General features: G+C 39.7%; 1 protein-coding gene across 3 annotated transcripts in view; it reads left to right on the top strand.

The window, feature by feature from the left end:
- Positions 1-2,295: 2,295 nt before the first annotated feature.
- Positions 2,296-14,924, top strand: part of COL19A1 (collagen type XIX alpha 1 chain) — a 177,702-nt gene continuing 165,073 nt past the window's right edge. For 2 of the 3 annotated variants that reach the window (XM_042803595.1, XM_042803594.1), the window contains exons 1-4: positions 3,463-3,539; positions 4,383-4,512; positions 13,693-13,767; positions 14,262-14,361. In XM_042803595.1, the coding sequence (XP_042659529.1) occupies positions 4,419-4,512; positions 13,693-13,767; positions 14,262-14,361 (269 nt within the window). In that variant the 5' untranslated portion in view covers positions 3,463-3,539; positions 4,383-4,418. Of the gene's footprint in view, positions 2,383-3,462; positions 3,540-4,382; positions 4,513-13,692; positions 13,768-14,261; positions 14,362-14,924 lie in introns of those variants that run through there. The other variant, XM_033002791.2, reaches the window with a different exon arrangement.

Below are 14,924 nucleotides of genomic sequence, written 5' to 3'. Positions count from 1 at the left end.
CATTTGCTGCGGGTGCTTCAGCTCCTACCATCAGTTTTTCCAGTACTCCTCAGATACAAAGGAGATGAAATGATGTATAGAGAGTGTTTTCTCGGGAGTGCACCAGTAACTGTTTGCAGGTGGTTGGTATTTCTAAGCTGTTTATGATAACAGAGATGTTTTGCCAGTTGTGGCTTTGCTTCTTGTATTGCAGGAGTCAGAGAGAGAAGCCTTTTTTTAGCTCATGACAGAAGTTTGTAAACAGCAAGGTTTTCCTTCTTCCCAATTTTCATGTCACTAGACATAGAGTACCGTATTCATTAATGTGAACAGTGTTGTCCATAAATATGTATGATGGCAGTCCCTAATGTGAAGGTCTTCAACTAGTATAAATCAGGGTAATTCCTTTAATTTATGTGAACTGGCATAATCCTGTTCAAAATCTGGGCCAGAGTACAGGAAGCATATGTGTTTAGCCAGGGAAAGTTGTAGGAGTTTCTAATTCTTCTACTTACTGCTTTCATAGGGATGTGGAGTGTTTTGAAGTTGACATAGTCCAAATAAGGTATTTTTCATTGCCTATTTGGAGTGTTGATATCTCGGTAAGTAGAACAACATCCTTGGTTTGGGGGTTATGTTTCATTATTGCTTCATAGGAAATGAAGGCCCAGTTTGGATCTGGACTTCTGAGCAATACTGAAACTTCAAGAAACAGAAACATTTCTTTAAGGGATGAACCGTTTGTATGTGCAAAGTGCACATTAAAATGTTTAGCTAATTCAGAACATATATTCATTGAAATTAGGAAGACTGTCTATATTCATGTAACACAGCTGAATCCAGATATTTAGGGCATGTAACGAAGTAAACAAAAGGATTTTATGAATTTTGTAGCTTGACAGAGCAATGAGAAATGCAGTTCTTTTCAAATAGAAAATGATAATGCCTTTCACTAGAAGCAGAGCTTTTACAAAGGCTCTTTCAACTGAGGATCTCACAACTCTGCTTGAAACACTGAATTAGGGCTCAACACTGAAGCCTTTATCAAATGAGAAGTCTGAAGGGAAAGGGAGTGCTCCGATGATTTGTCAGCTGTAGGATTGGGCTCTTGCGCCTCACCCTGTGAGGTAAGGCAGCTTTACTTTCTATAATTTGCAGAATGAGCAAGAGAGAAGTGTGACTTGCCTAAGGTTACACCACAAGTCTGTGGCAAAGTTGTGGAATAAAACACCTTAGGAGACATGTACATAAGCTGCAATTTCATCTTTCTCTCATGATTCTAAGTTAGGAAGAACAACTGTTTTGAAATTCAAACCAGAAGGATAATCATGTCTTTACACGTGATTTGTTGGCTATCCTGGCTAGTTATCTTGGTTGAAATGAGGAGACATTTTTTAAAAATCTGTTGGGCGAGAGGGAAGCAAAAAGCTAACCCTGTGAATTTTCTGACCTGAAGATCTGTTAGGCTAAATTGATGTTAAGCTAATACATTTTCATGTAATAGTTACCACCTTACTTTGCCTGTCAGAATGATTCTACTAGAAAAATATAAAATATGTCTTGGATATATATAAATGAGATTATGTTTAATTAAAGCCCTATTCTCTCTGTCTTCTGTGTATCTATTTCTAGTCATTTTACTTTTCTCTGTACTTCTATCTGGCTTACATCTTTAAAATGCAATACAGAAAACTGCCACAAGCACACTTGGAGAACCTGAGAAAAGTGCAGTTTCGCACATTCGGATGAGAGCTAGTGGCACTGCTCAATCTCACCGTTTCATCACAGGCAGATGATATTACAGTGCAAGAACATTCAGGTTTGTAAATGATAGATTTTAAAAGGCAAAACAAATGTCAGTAATCTGCTGTACTTTGCAGCACCAGTGCCATAAATAGGTGCACTCTCTTCACTACTTGGGTGGCTGATTTTTAAATTTATGATGAAGTATATAAAATTAATGATGTGTGCTTACACTTAAGTGATAAAAGCTAGTTTCTGCCGGTGTGCTAATGTACATAATTGGTTCTTTACAACTAGAAACCAGATACTCTTTCAATTCACACGTTCATACTCTGTCAGTTTAATTTATAGAACTGTTTTGTTTTGTTTTGTTTTTGGGGGGGAAGGTGGGAGGAGAAAAAATAACATTTCTTACATTGTTACTGGACTTGGGATATACAAGTATAACTATGTGAAATCTGTGTCTGGGTAGCTGTTTGTCCTTTCTTGCAGAGTATTCTGTGCTGAGTGGGAGGGTCACACTGTGAGACTAATAAGGACAGAGCTGCATCCCCCTCTACCACTCTTTGGAGACTCACTCTAGCAACTCCTCAGCACTACAGCAGCTCTGTACAGACGTTTTCAGTGCTTCTGGGGGACCTACTGAAATAAAAATTAACGGTAAGCAGCTCATTATTTGTAGTCCATTGTCTAAACAATCTCACATTAGTGTGCACACACACTACAATATTCCTGGCTTGTTCTGTGGTGCTTTATTTTTCAAATTTGCCATTTAAGTTTATCGCTGATTTTGCCAATATTAACTGTGTTCTATATAAACATAAGGCACGCAGGAAGCTTTTAATGTACTGATCAGTCTGTGTGATAGGATTCCGCTCGTGATTGTGTAACACTACATCGTGTATATTTGTGGGTGCCTATAGGTATATGCTAAGGATACGCTAATGAAAACAGCCCTACTAAATTTGCAGTAATTTACAAGACCGATTAAACTGTTGCGAACTGCCGCGCTGCTGATCATGCTTATTAACGGCACGCATGCATTTACATTTTAAAACGTCCCTATTAGCGTGCATCACTCTAATTAGCACGCGGTATCCACCGGCCTGCGTCCAGTTAGTTGCAGCACGCGGGTGAGGCGGGGGGCACGGGCGGGAAGGGCACCAAAGGGGGCCGGGTGTGGGGGGGTGTTCCCCCGCGGTTACAGCGGCTGTGGGGCGAACCGCGGGGCTGCGGAGCCGGAGCCGCAGGTCCCCCGGCTGGTGCCAGCACCGCCCAGCCCGCCGCCTCTCCCCGCCGCCCCCTCACCTGCTCGCCCGGGGCGGGGGCCGCCGGCGCTGCCCTCACCCGGCCCGGCCCGGCCCGGCCCGGCCCGGCGGCAGAGGGCTCCCTCGCTCGGCCCCCGCGGGCTCCCGGCCCCGCTCCGCCCCGCGGCCGCGGAGGAAGCGTCGGCGGGCGCCGGCCCACCGGCCCGGGGCGGGGGGGGGGGGGGGGGGGGCAGCGGCGGCCGGAGAGAGCCCCGGGGCGAGGGGCCGGGGGCGCTGGCTGGCTCCCCAGCTCGCCCCACCGCCGGCTCACCCGGCTGGTGGTTTAAACCTTCCCCGCCGGCAACCCCGGCGCGAGCCAAGAGGAACGCGAGTGGGTGTGCGCGGGAGCGGAGCGGAGCGCGGGGGCGCGATGGCAGCGCGGGGGGGGTGGGGGGGCGGTGTTAGCGGTTCGCTTGGCAAGAAGAGCCCTTCAGAAAATGAGACCCCTGGAGCGGCAGCCCTGGTGAATTACCGATGCCTGCTTGTAAAGCAGGTGCAGGAAATTAAATGGTAACGTTATTTCAACATGTATTCGCTTCGCTTCGCTTCGCTGCTGTTGGGGAGGCTGGAAAAGTTAATGATGGTGTAGTTGCTGTCAGTACGCGTGAGTGACAGAATAGTTCTGATGATGAATAAGGTGCCTTGCAAAAAATAATTATAAAAATTACATCCTAGGGATGCGACTTGTTTTTCTTCCAAAAATGTGATTATTATAAAAATATTTGTCGTTTTCTGTGTTTCATTAAACTCGTGTGTCTGTACATTGCAGTTGGCTTAGAAGAAAAAACAATGCTGTCTTTAGAGGACAAAAGATGGTAGTTGAAGACAGACAATAGTTTTGTGAGACTTAAACTGTAAACTCCGTACAGGCTGCTCTGGGCACTTGTATGTTTTACAAGCTAGAGAGAAATACCGTATTCTGGTTTCTTTTGCAGTTAAACTAAAACAATTACACGTTGTCCTTGTTCAATCGATGACTACTTCAGCAGTCACTGCCAGTGTTGTGGCACTAAACAGTTTAGCTAATATATTAAAAATTGAAAATTTGGGAGAGAAAGAAAATTAGTCATTACTAACGAAATGAAAATTTCGTGCCTTTACAACTAATATATCTGAGTTAATATTTCTAATGTGTTACTTCTGATTTTAATAAAGAACTAAAGGAGTATATTTGCCATTTATTTCTAAATTTATGTAAGTCTATGGCTCCTTACAACAGATAAATGATACACTTTCTGTATGACTAGCAACTTCCTCTCTACAGTTAAGAAATTCTTGTGTGTAGTTTTCTGATGGGGTGAGGGGAAAAGAATAAGAAGAGGTTGTTCTGAATATCACTGTTTTCTGTTTCAGATTTGTAGCTGATTGTTCACATGTGTCCAGGGGGAGATGAAGTACATTGGATCCTGCATAGTTTGGCTTTGTATGGCAGTCTTCCTCCTCCTTCCTGTTTCTACTTCTGTGGCTGTCAGTGACCAGACAGGTACTTCCATTTTTCTTGCCTATCACAGACCATAAATCACATGCGTAAATCTCAGTTCTGAACAAATAATGGCAATACATGGAAAATAAGCAGTATGAGCTGATAAAATTATGCAATATTTTTTAAAATTTCCTTTTTGAAAAGAAGTCTACGTTTGAAGCAGTACCAAAGCAGCTTGCCTGTTGCCTGTGCTTGTAGGATTCGCGTTTGGAAGCAGTTGTAGTTTTGGTTTGCACTTTTTCAACCTACTATACAAGACAAGATTTTAAATCAGAGCTTGCAAAACTTTCATGAATAAAATCATGTGGCTTTATTAGAGCAGATCAGCGATCGCATTGACCTAAACAGCCTAATGCTCATGTTAACCTCACCTAAACTTAATCCCCAGACCAGGTTGTGTGTTTCACAGATGTAGAGTTAGACAAAACCTTGTGCTGAAGAAGGCAGGGGAAGGGAATATAATGATGTTGTTTAACTTAAACAAGTTAAACTTATTGTTTCCCACCTTCTGCGAATTTTCTCATACTTCCCTGTTTTCTTCTTTCTCTTACTGTCCACATGTTACCTAGCTCTCTCACGTAAACTCTACATTGACTCTCCAGAGGGTGGTAAATTTTCTCTTAAAGGAACAGCATGTGTGCTTGTAGAAGAAAGAATTGTCAGTTTTCTAGAATTGCTCAGCCTCAACACATACCTCAACTTTCTAGAATTTTCCTACAGTTATGAGCAAGGAGAAAATGCTTGTTGCTATTTAAATAGAAATAGTAATAGTTATTTTTCATTAATCGTTTTAGAAAATTAAATTTATTTTTAGTAATGCTGTTTTTCCAGAAACCTGATGAAAGGTAATAGAAGCTAGACACAGACAACAACTTTAAATCTCCATAACACACTTGAAACTCTGGCCCAAGAAATTTCAAAAGTCAATGAGTAGGATAATACTTTTACTACTAGAAACAATAAATAGTAATATTTAATAAATAATAAGTGTAATGTGCAGGCTCTAAGGGAAGAATAATGCATTGTGAAGACTCTGAATTTAAGTCAAATACTTTTTTGCCTTATATTTTTAGGGCAGTGAGGTTAAGTGCTCTACTGATGAATTATTCTTAACACCTGTGAGAAAGTGAGCCTGCACGATAGCTGTGCAATCATTCTCTTCAGCTGTGTTAAAAGAAGCAAAATAGGTTATTTTCTCTGACATTGCTAGCTGGTGGATTGTAGAAGGGAAGTTTTAAAAATGCTAAAAGGTTTTGTGTGCAGAAGGTTCCCCAATAATATAGATAAATAAATGGAAACTTGAAAAATTAAAAAAAAAAAAAATGCCAGGAAGCACTGCCTCTTTTCTTTCTGTTTGGTTTGTTTGTGGTTGTTTTTTTTTTTGGTTGTTTGGTTGTTTTTTTGTTTGTTTGTTGGGGTTTTGTTTTTGTTTTTGTTTTTTTTTTTTTCCTAGTGAAAAGATGTCTTAGTAAAAGGTGGACCAGTCATAGAGGGTGTGACAGATACACTGAACTGCTAATGAACGGTGTATCTGAACTGTACATTATGTTCTGTTCTAAGTTGGTGCCTAGGCAGCCAGCAGAGAAGTTGCAGTTTTCTTTAACCTGATTGCCACAAATGGATCAAATATGGGTCAAACTGAACCACTGGGAAGAAGAGGAGAGATGGAGCCTCTCCTGGGAATAACTGGTGGTGTGCAGTTGGGAGGGGCTGCTGCAGTTTGAGGTGGTACAGACAGATGGTGAGGAAGAACAAGTAGATAGCTGCCAGCTTGAGCAGCTCTGCCGACAGCAGGGAATAGGCTTAGAGTGAAGTCTCAAGTTGATAACAGCAAAGAGCCTCTTCTAGAGGCTGAAGGTATGGTTACTGTCCAAAAGAGGAGTGCAAGATACAGACCAGAAAGCAGGAGCTGAGAAAGAACGGACACTGCAGTGGTGCAGCAGTATGGGGTACAGGTGTGTCTGCAAGCCGTTCGTTAATCTACCCGGTTCAGCTGAACCAAGTACTCAGTGTTGCAGTTGTCTCATTCTAGTTTAATAATTTGTATGCAGGTGAATCTGTTTCAGATTGGAAATGTGCTGTCTTCAAGAAGAGAGAAATACCTAGCCTCCTGCCTCCTTTCTCCTCCCCTCCCCCCCCTGCCCCCGTTCTTGCATTAACTGGCTCTTTCTTGGGCCTTTGTTTTAATCAGCATCTAGTCAGCATCTGTCCTTCAGGATCTGCCTAGGCAATATGTTTGTTTTTCTTCCTTCAGTAACATATGTGCAGCATTTATTTCTCACTATGTTAACATGAAAGCTTTTCCAGCAAAGCCCATGTAGATAAGGTCTTGAATGATGACATTTACATCCTGGAATTTCTCACCTGATCTACCTGAGTCTAAAAGAATGGCCTTCAAATGCAGGGAAAAGTATAAATTAAAGTTAATTTGAAGTGGGGGCGGGGGAAGAAGTGTGTTAAGGGAAGGAAATCTGTTGTGCACAAGAAAGGGTTAACTTGTGTACATATGTAGGGGAGACCTTTCTGAGCTGGTATTCTGAATATACTCTGGGACTTACTCACTGAGTCAATATTGTAATAAATAAAAACCAGTATTGGAAAAAAAATGTCAGAGTGACAGAATATGCTGGATCTTCTCAGAGCAGTCCTCAGGCTCTGAATGTGTGCCAGTAACCGTTAGATTCACATCAAGGATTTCTTTCAGTTCTCACTTGTCCAGAAGTTTTGATGTGCTAATTGTTCATCAGAAGGAAGCCCTCACTTCTAATGACAGAATATAGCAAATCTGAGGGTGAGGGTTAAGGAGTTCTCCACAATCACAGTTTTGATCTGACTTCAAGAATATTTTCTTCATGTTGTCAACTTACATTTTTTTATTGTTGGGAACATTTGGTTTTGGAGTGTGGACATGAGCCATTTCTGTAGTGACACATGAAGTTCTGATTTGATCATTCCTGAATGCTTCATATTAAGAATATTAATACTTAGTCTCATTCCCAGATCATTGCTGCTGTTTTAACTTTCTTATACAATTACTGTTTTTCAAAGTCACTTGCTAACCCGTGAAAAATGTAGTATAAACAAGGTCCTGGGACTGTCAGGCATGGTGAATTTCCATTGCCTTTTGACGTGGAATGTGTTGTGAAAAGTATTGGCTCTAGATCATAATTTTAGATAGGCACTTTAACCCAAATACCATGAGTGGTTTCAAGTATGCAAATCAGTTCAGCTTTTTAGTTTTCATGTTTTAGTATGTCTCGGTACTTCTCAAAATCAAGATAATGGCTCTACAGTAATTCATATACAGTGTATTCATAGTCTTAATATTCTGAGTATTTAAGGTTAGATCCACAAACTGTTAGCGTTGCAGTGTTTAAGCAACCCTGCCACTCTTGGATTCCTTAACTTGTTAATTACCAGATCTTCTTGGGCAATGAGTAAGGAGTTTTAGGTATCTATCAGAACGTGGTACATGAAAGCCTGCAGACTGTGGAAAGCCACTTCGGCACATTAGTATCTAAAAGAGAACACAGACCACAGAAGGGAGCATTCATAGCTATGCACATTCTCCCACTGTCAAGCCTTTAAACTAGATCAGCCCACTTTCTTTAATGGAAAGATAGAGAAAGAAAAAAGCATCAACTCCAGCCAAGATACTCACCTGGGATATCATGGAATCACAGAAGAGTTTGGGTTGGAAGGGACATCCAAAGATTATGTCATCCAACTCCCCTGCAATGAGAAGGGACATCTTTGACTAGATTAGATTGCTCAGAGCCGCATCCAACCTGGCCTTGAATGTTTCCAGGGGTGGGAAATCTACCATGCCTCTGTGCAACCTGTTCCAGTGTTTCACCATCCTCACTGTAAAAAATGTCTTCCTTATATCTAGTCTAAATCTACCCTCTATTAGTTTAAAATCATTACCCTTCATTTTGTTGCAACAGGCTCTACAAAAGTTTGTCCCTGTTTTTCTTGTAAGTCCCTTTTAAGTATTAAAAAGCTGCAGTAAGGTCTCCCCAGAGTCTTCTCCAGGCTGAACAACCCCAACTCTCAGCCTGTTGTTCCGTCCCTCTGATCATTTTTGTGACCCTCCTCTGGACCCACACCAGCAAGTCCATGACTTTCCTGTGATGAGGACTACAGAGCAGGACTCAGTACTCCAGGTGGGATCTCACCAGAGTGGAGTACAAGGGCAGAATTTCCCCCGTTGACCTGCTGGCCACACTTCTTTTGATGCAGCCCAGGATATGGTTGTCTTTCTGGGCTGTGAGTGCACACTGCCAATTTATGTCCAGCTTTTCATCCACCAGTATCCCCAAGTGCTTCTCCTCAGGGCTGCTCTCAATCCCTTCATCCCCCAGTCTGTATTGATACCTGGGATTCCCATGACACATGTGCAGGACCTTTCACTTGGCCTTGTTGAACCTCATATGAGGTTCACATGGGCCCACTTCTCAAGCTTTTCAGGGTCCCTCTAGATGGCATCTCATCCCTCTGGCATGTCAACTGTACCATTCAGCTTGGTGTTGTCTGCAAATTGACTGAGGGTGCACTTGATCCCAATGTCTATGTCATTGATGAAGATATGAAAGAGTACTGGTCCCAATACAGATCCTTGTGGGATGCCACTCATAACTGATCTGTGAGCTGTTGACCTTGATGCAAGCATCCAACCGATTCCTCATCCACTAAACAGTCCACCCGTCAAATCCGTATCACTCCAATTTAGAGAGAAGGATGTTTTATAAACCATGTTAAAATCCTTATAGAAGTCCAGATAGATGACATCTGTAGCTCTTCCCTTGTCCACTGTTGTAGACTTGCCTTTGCTGAAGCCATGCTAGGTGTCTTGAGTAATATGAAGTCCTGTTTTTTGTTACCTACTCTTCCTCATGGGGGAATTCAGTTCTCCAGGGTGTAGCATGAGCATCCTAAAACTTGAACTCCGTTGGTATGGATTTCTTGATCCAACCTGCCAAAGCTGTTGTTTCCATAACCATCTAAATTGTTACCAGACTTGGAGTTGACTTCTTTCCTATATCAACAAAGTTTTAGATTCAGTCTCCTTCATTCCTCTTTCCACCCTTGTCTTAATTAACACATATATTGTAATGTGATATGGTACGGCTTACAGAGTAAAAAAGGAAAACAAAAAAATCACGTCTGATTTTTCTAGTGCCTCTATACATGAGGCTACAGGTTTGTAAGAAATCTGAATTTTTGACCCTATTTGAAAGCAGGTCATCTGTATCTGCTTATCTTCAATACAAATACCTGCTTATCTTCAGTACAAATACCTTTGAGGTGGACTCATTGGATGTCATTGCTGACTCTTTCAGGTATGTCACGCACTGTGTAAAGGTTTCCTGTGTCTCTGTATCTATGAAGCCTGGTCCAGTAAGAGTGTGAGACAAAACCTAGCTATTACGGGTTTCTGCCTGAAGCTTGAGTCTGACATAGGATGTGGGTACATGTTAGGTGGGACTTAGCTGTTTGGCAATGTTCATTTGGCCAGTAATGCCTACTGATGGAAACTTCAGTGCCCTTGCAATGTGCACATTGGTGGTGTTAGACAGCAGCCAAAAATTTCACCTGAACGTAAAGTTTAATTGTAAAGTAGCAGATAGGTACTTGTGAAGTGAATCAAGCCATTACAGGTTACACTTCATCTAGAGGAGCCAAAAGTGCTTATTGGAAGCCACAGTTCCGTCAGGAAGTGCACAGAAGAGATGCCTGTGAGAGTGCAGCGTGCAGCAGAGTCTCTGCTGTCCTCGTTTGAACGGAAAGGAAAGCTGGGCATGGGGCCTAGATGGAAGCTGCAGCGTGCTTCAACAGGTGCCTGCATCATTCCAGGAATTCAGAACATGCCACTGCAAGTTGCAGCAGATACGTCTACATGCAACGCCTTTATTTTTTTTGCATAATGCTATTAGAAAACAAAACAAAAAAAAATCTTACTAGCATCTTATTGCAGAGACAGAAGATCAGTGATCTGTGATATATCTGCTTGATCTACAGAAATACATATTTTCGAAATTATTAGGTTGATTTTATAATAATAAGTTCCTATGTAGAGCTCATTGATTTCTAAAATGAAGGTCTGTAATTTGCCCTATGGATAGGTGATCTCATTAAATTATAGGTATGTTACCTTGAGCTTTGACATCACCATTTTAATATGAATTGTTGACTTCAATCCAGACAGACACACTTCTTTGATGTACAGAGCAGACTAGCACATAAATATAAGCTCATTCTTTTTACTGCTTTGTTAGTTTTATAGTAATGTATTCTAACAGGGCAGGTAGGTGCATGGTTTCCATGCCTGGATTAGCAGTAGGGGTTTATCTTGTTATTTTTCTTTCCTGAATGTCTTAATGTAGATCTTTTAATTCAGCTACCCACAGGATGAATGGGTAAACTGTCTGTTTTGTATCAGGCCAAAGGAAATTTAAAGATCTGGCAACAGTACTAAAAATCTTGGAAGAGACTAGCTTTTTGACTGTACAGACTGTAACTGTAAAAGCACTTTAATCAATCTCTAACAATGAAAGTTGTCAGTCTTGATATGGAGAGGTTTTGGTTTTAATATTTTAGAGTTCTGCCTTAGCTTTCTGGTAAAAAGAATTACTCTGAGCTAAAGGAGCACATCAACATCATGAGATAGAAGATTCATAGTAACCTTTTCAGTTCTTCTGGGGATATGGAACACAACCAAATAAGTAACACTTAAATGGCCTATCTATACTGTGACTGCTACGCCAGTGACAAAAATAGGTCCACAGTCCAGTCTGTGGCATCTGAGGAATCATTGCCATCATCTGGATAACACAGAAATTAAGGCTTGAGTCTTTATTTGGACTTGTAGGAAAGTGGCTGGGGGCAATAAGCTAAAACTCCCTAGTCTTTCGCCACTCAGTGAATGCTGAAAAAAAAAAAAATAGCACAGTTGTGCCCCAGGTTCTCTAGAGCTTATTACAGCAGTTCTGTGTAAAATCAGCAATAAATAATATCTGGCTGCTCTTATTTCAAGTACTGTAAAGTAATTTAACCAAAAAGGGAATCTGCCCCAGAGTCTCTCTTTCTGTCTTTCCCTCTGTGTGTATATATATATATATATATATATATATATATATATATATATGTAAAATCCCCTTTGGTTAGAAAACACATAGATTTAAGAAAAACTTTTGTCAGGGTATGTGTGACATCCTATTGCAGCTTCAGCTGTAACAGGTTTCCTTTACACCAACATATTTCTTACAGCTATACTTCTGTAAATCTACCATAACCACATGCGTTGTTCTAGAGTGTCTATAGATAAAAGTCTATAGTTTAATAGTCTGCATAAACTGTTGAAAGCTGAGGTTTGTAGATTAAAGGGTATCTAAGGTGAGCCTGTTTCTGTCCCATAATGTGTGTGTGTATATCAAATGGTATATTGAAATTGCTGTTAGTATGTGACTCCAGTGAATGCTTTTCACACTACATAAAACTCCCTGCCAACCAAAAATTATATAGGATTTTGTTTCAGTTTCTGAGATTTTAAAATTAATATTCTTTACAGTTCTGCATCTTTTTGGAGGAAAGGGAATTTACAGTGGTTTTAATGCATAAGTTTCATCTCATTTGTCATGAGACTTTATCTGTGTAGGTAAATGCTTGTATATGCATTTATTTATGTATATATATATATTTGAAGGAAAGAAAGAATACAGTCACGTAGAGCCTTAGAAATAAATTAATTTATGAGTGATGTTACTTGTAATTGTAGATTGCAATTTAGATGTAAAGAACATGGAACTTGATGAATCTTATGAAAAAATGTCTTCCACCCAGTCTGTTCTTTAAACAATTGACATAGCTTTCATTAACTATGTTGTCAGAAGGTGTCTTTATAGCAGTATTATATAATTTAGCTTCACTTTTAATGGTTATTTCTAATTAACCATTCTTAATCCAGATCAAATACTGTAACACATTTAATAACATTTGAGGCTTCTGAAGGATAATATGCTTTCTACGTTACTACAGAATGACAAATTTCACATGCATTAAGATTACACATATAGGTATTCTGAATGCCAACTTTCAGTCTGGATGCTCTTGGAAATCTTTAAATATAGATGATTTCCAGGTTAATGGTAGGATATTCCTCCTTACAATTTTCATTGAACTGACACTTCAGAAAGCCCCTTGACCTTCGCTGTTCAGCAGCTTCCGATACATGTTGGCCATCTTTTTAGTTGTGTCAGCTCAAGGGGAGCTTTATGCTTGATAAGCACACGGGCCAAATCCTGCCTATCATCTTCTGTTTGATAGTTTTATTAGGGTTTAGTAGGGCTATTTGCAAAGTTTGTTGAAGAAAGAGCCTAATGCTGACCCATGCATGGAAGTGACATTTCTCTGTGTTTGGTTCTTAAAAGTATATATAAAAAAAAAAAAAAACAGAAGAAAGAGCTTTATTCAAATTAGATACTGCATATTAATAATACAGTGCTTGATCTAAGTGTTCAGTTAGATTTTAACCTTAGAATTTACCATGTTCCAGATTTTAGAGCATTCTGCTTGTTTACCTAAGTACTTTGGATCAGACTTAATCCACTCTAAAGCTGCTTGCTCGTCAACCATTTTTTTTTTTCAAAATATAAGTATTGCTTACATTGTTTATTATATGATATGATTGTATCCTTGTTAATCCACATTTTGAAATTACTGTTCACTGAAGTAACAACAGATTATTGTCATGGTAATCAAGCATTTTTGCTTTATTTCTTCATGTTCGTAAATGGGAGAAGAAGAGATTTTCTAATATTATAGCCAGAAATACAAAACCACACTTAGAATGGAGTTATTTCTTTATAGAGTTTTGTAGATGGATAGAGCTTGGTAAGAATTTAGTGGTTTTCTTCTGGTTATATTGTTCATATGAGCTTTGTTTGTTTTCACAAATAAGTTAATTAAAATGTGATAAAATTTTTATCTACTTACCTTATTCAAAGTGTAGTATAAAATCTGAAATATCATTGCTCTCATTTAGATTTTGTAATTTGGTTTATTTCTGTTTTTCATATCCTAAAGAAACAAAAAGAAACATTCCTGTTAGTATTACTATCACTGTCATGATTGTTCTGATTAATTTTTGTTTGATAGATACTAAGCTGTATTCTCTTGAAGGTGCCGTGTGTCCTTTAATGAAAACAGTTGTCCATCATCTCAAACAAATCAACAGAGACAGCCTTGGTGTTTCAGGTAAATGACTATGTTAATATGGATATCTAAATTAATTAGCTAGTAGTGGATGTAATCATAGTCCGACTGAAGCTGGCTTTAAAACTGACAGGGCAGTACAGAATGACATCCCCATGCTCCAAAAGCTCCTGGTTTTTTTAATAAGATGGAGTTAAAATCAGAATATGTTGTTCTTGGAAAGTATTGGTTGAAGTTCTGCAGCCATACTTATTTCTGTTGTTTTTCCCAAACATCCTTTGTTCTTATCGGTTCAGATGATAAAATTAAATAAGGACTGCATTTTTCAGGTTGCAAAGTCATCTACTGAGTGAATTTTGCACTGATAGTTTCTCTGTCGATAAAGTGAATATTGCAAGTTTCTCTGACTTGAAGTACTGGTTTTCAAAATAGCTTGTCAGTCTGTACTCTAGAAAGTCACCAAGCATGCTAAAAGTCAGTATTTACTTCTGTTTTTTAGATTCCATTAAACTAAATCATTGTATTGTATTTCACAGGGTTTGATCTGGCAGAAAGCTTTTCTTTGAGGCAAACAACTTGTGGAGGGGAAAAAATCTGTTTTAAACTGGGAAGCGCACCTCTCATCAGAGACACAAAGTAAGAAAGATACTACTTTCATCCTTTGTCTTTAAAAGACAGGGCTTAGATTAAATGCTACTAATGAACTGAAACACTGAGCTGTGTATCCAAGGGATGCCACAGAAAGACATATCTGTTTTTAAGCATTTTCATCTGTAACAGTTTTTTTTCTTCAGGAAACATTTTGATTCAGGTGGACGTTTCTTCTGGAATCTGGAAGTATCTATGTAGAAAGTTAATTGTGAATATCTTTTTCTATGGGCATCATTCCGATACTGAAAACACTACTGGTTATACATAATTGTTTACAAAACAAAGGAAAAAAAGAAAACAAAGAACCTTCATGGTATGACAAGAAGTGTAGTAACAATCTTCCCTCAGTGAAATGGGCTGTCCTCTCTCTTATTACTGGAGGCAGGATTAAAAAGATAAGGAGAGTCACTGTTTCCTTAAGTGCTATTTTCATGATTTTTCCCCCCCCCCCAGTGGAATTGGCATCTTGCCTTTGAGCAGCAACAGGATCATGGGTACTCAGTGTAGAGGTGAAATGAGGCAGCGTCCTATTCAGACGCGGAGTGGGA

Source organism: Tyto alba, unplaced genomic scaffold (genome assembly GCF_018691265.1).
Source record: "Tyto alba isolate M040663 unplaced genomic scaffold, T.alba_DEE_v4.0 Super-Scaffold_40, whole genome shotgun sequence".
In the NCBI taxonomy this organism is placed as follows: domain Eukaryota; kingdom Metazoa; phylum Chordata; class Aves; order Strigiformes; family Tytonidae; genus Tyto; species Tyto alba.
Note: the sequence above shows the minus strand (reverse complement) of the source record. Positions and strands in the feature narration are given on the sequence as shown.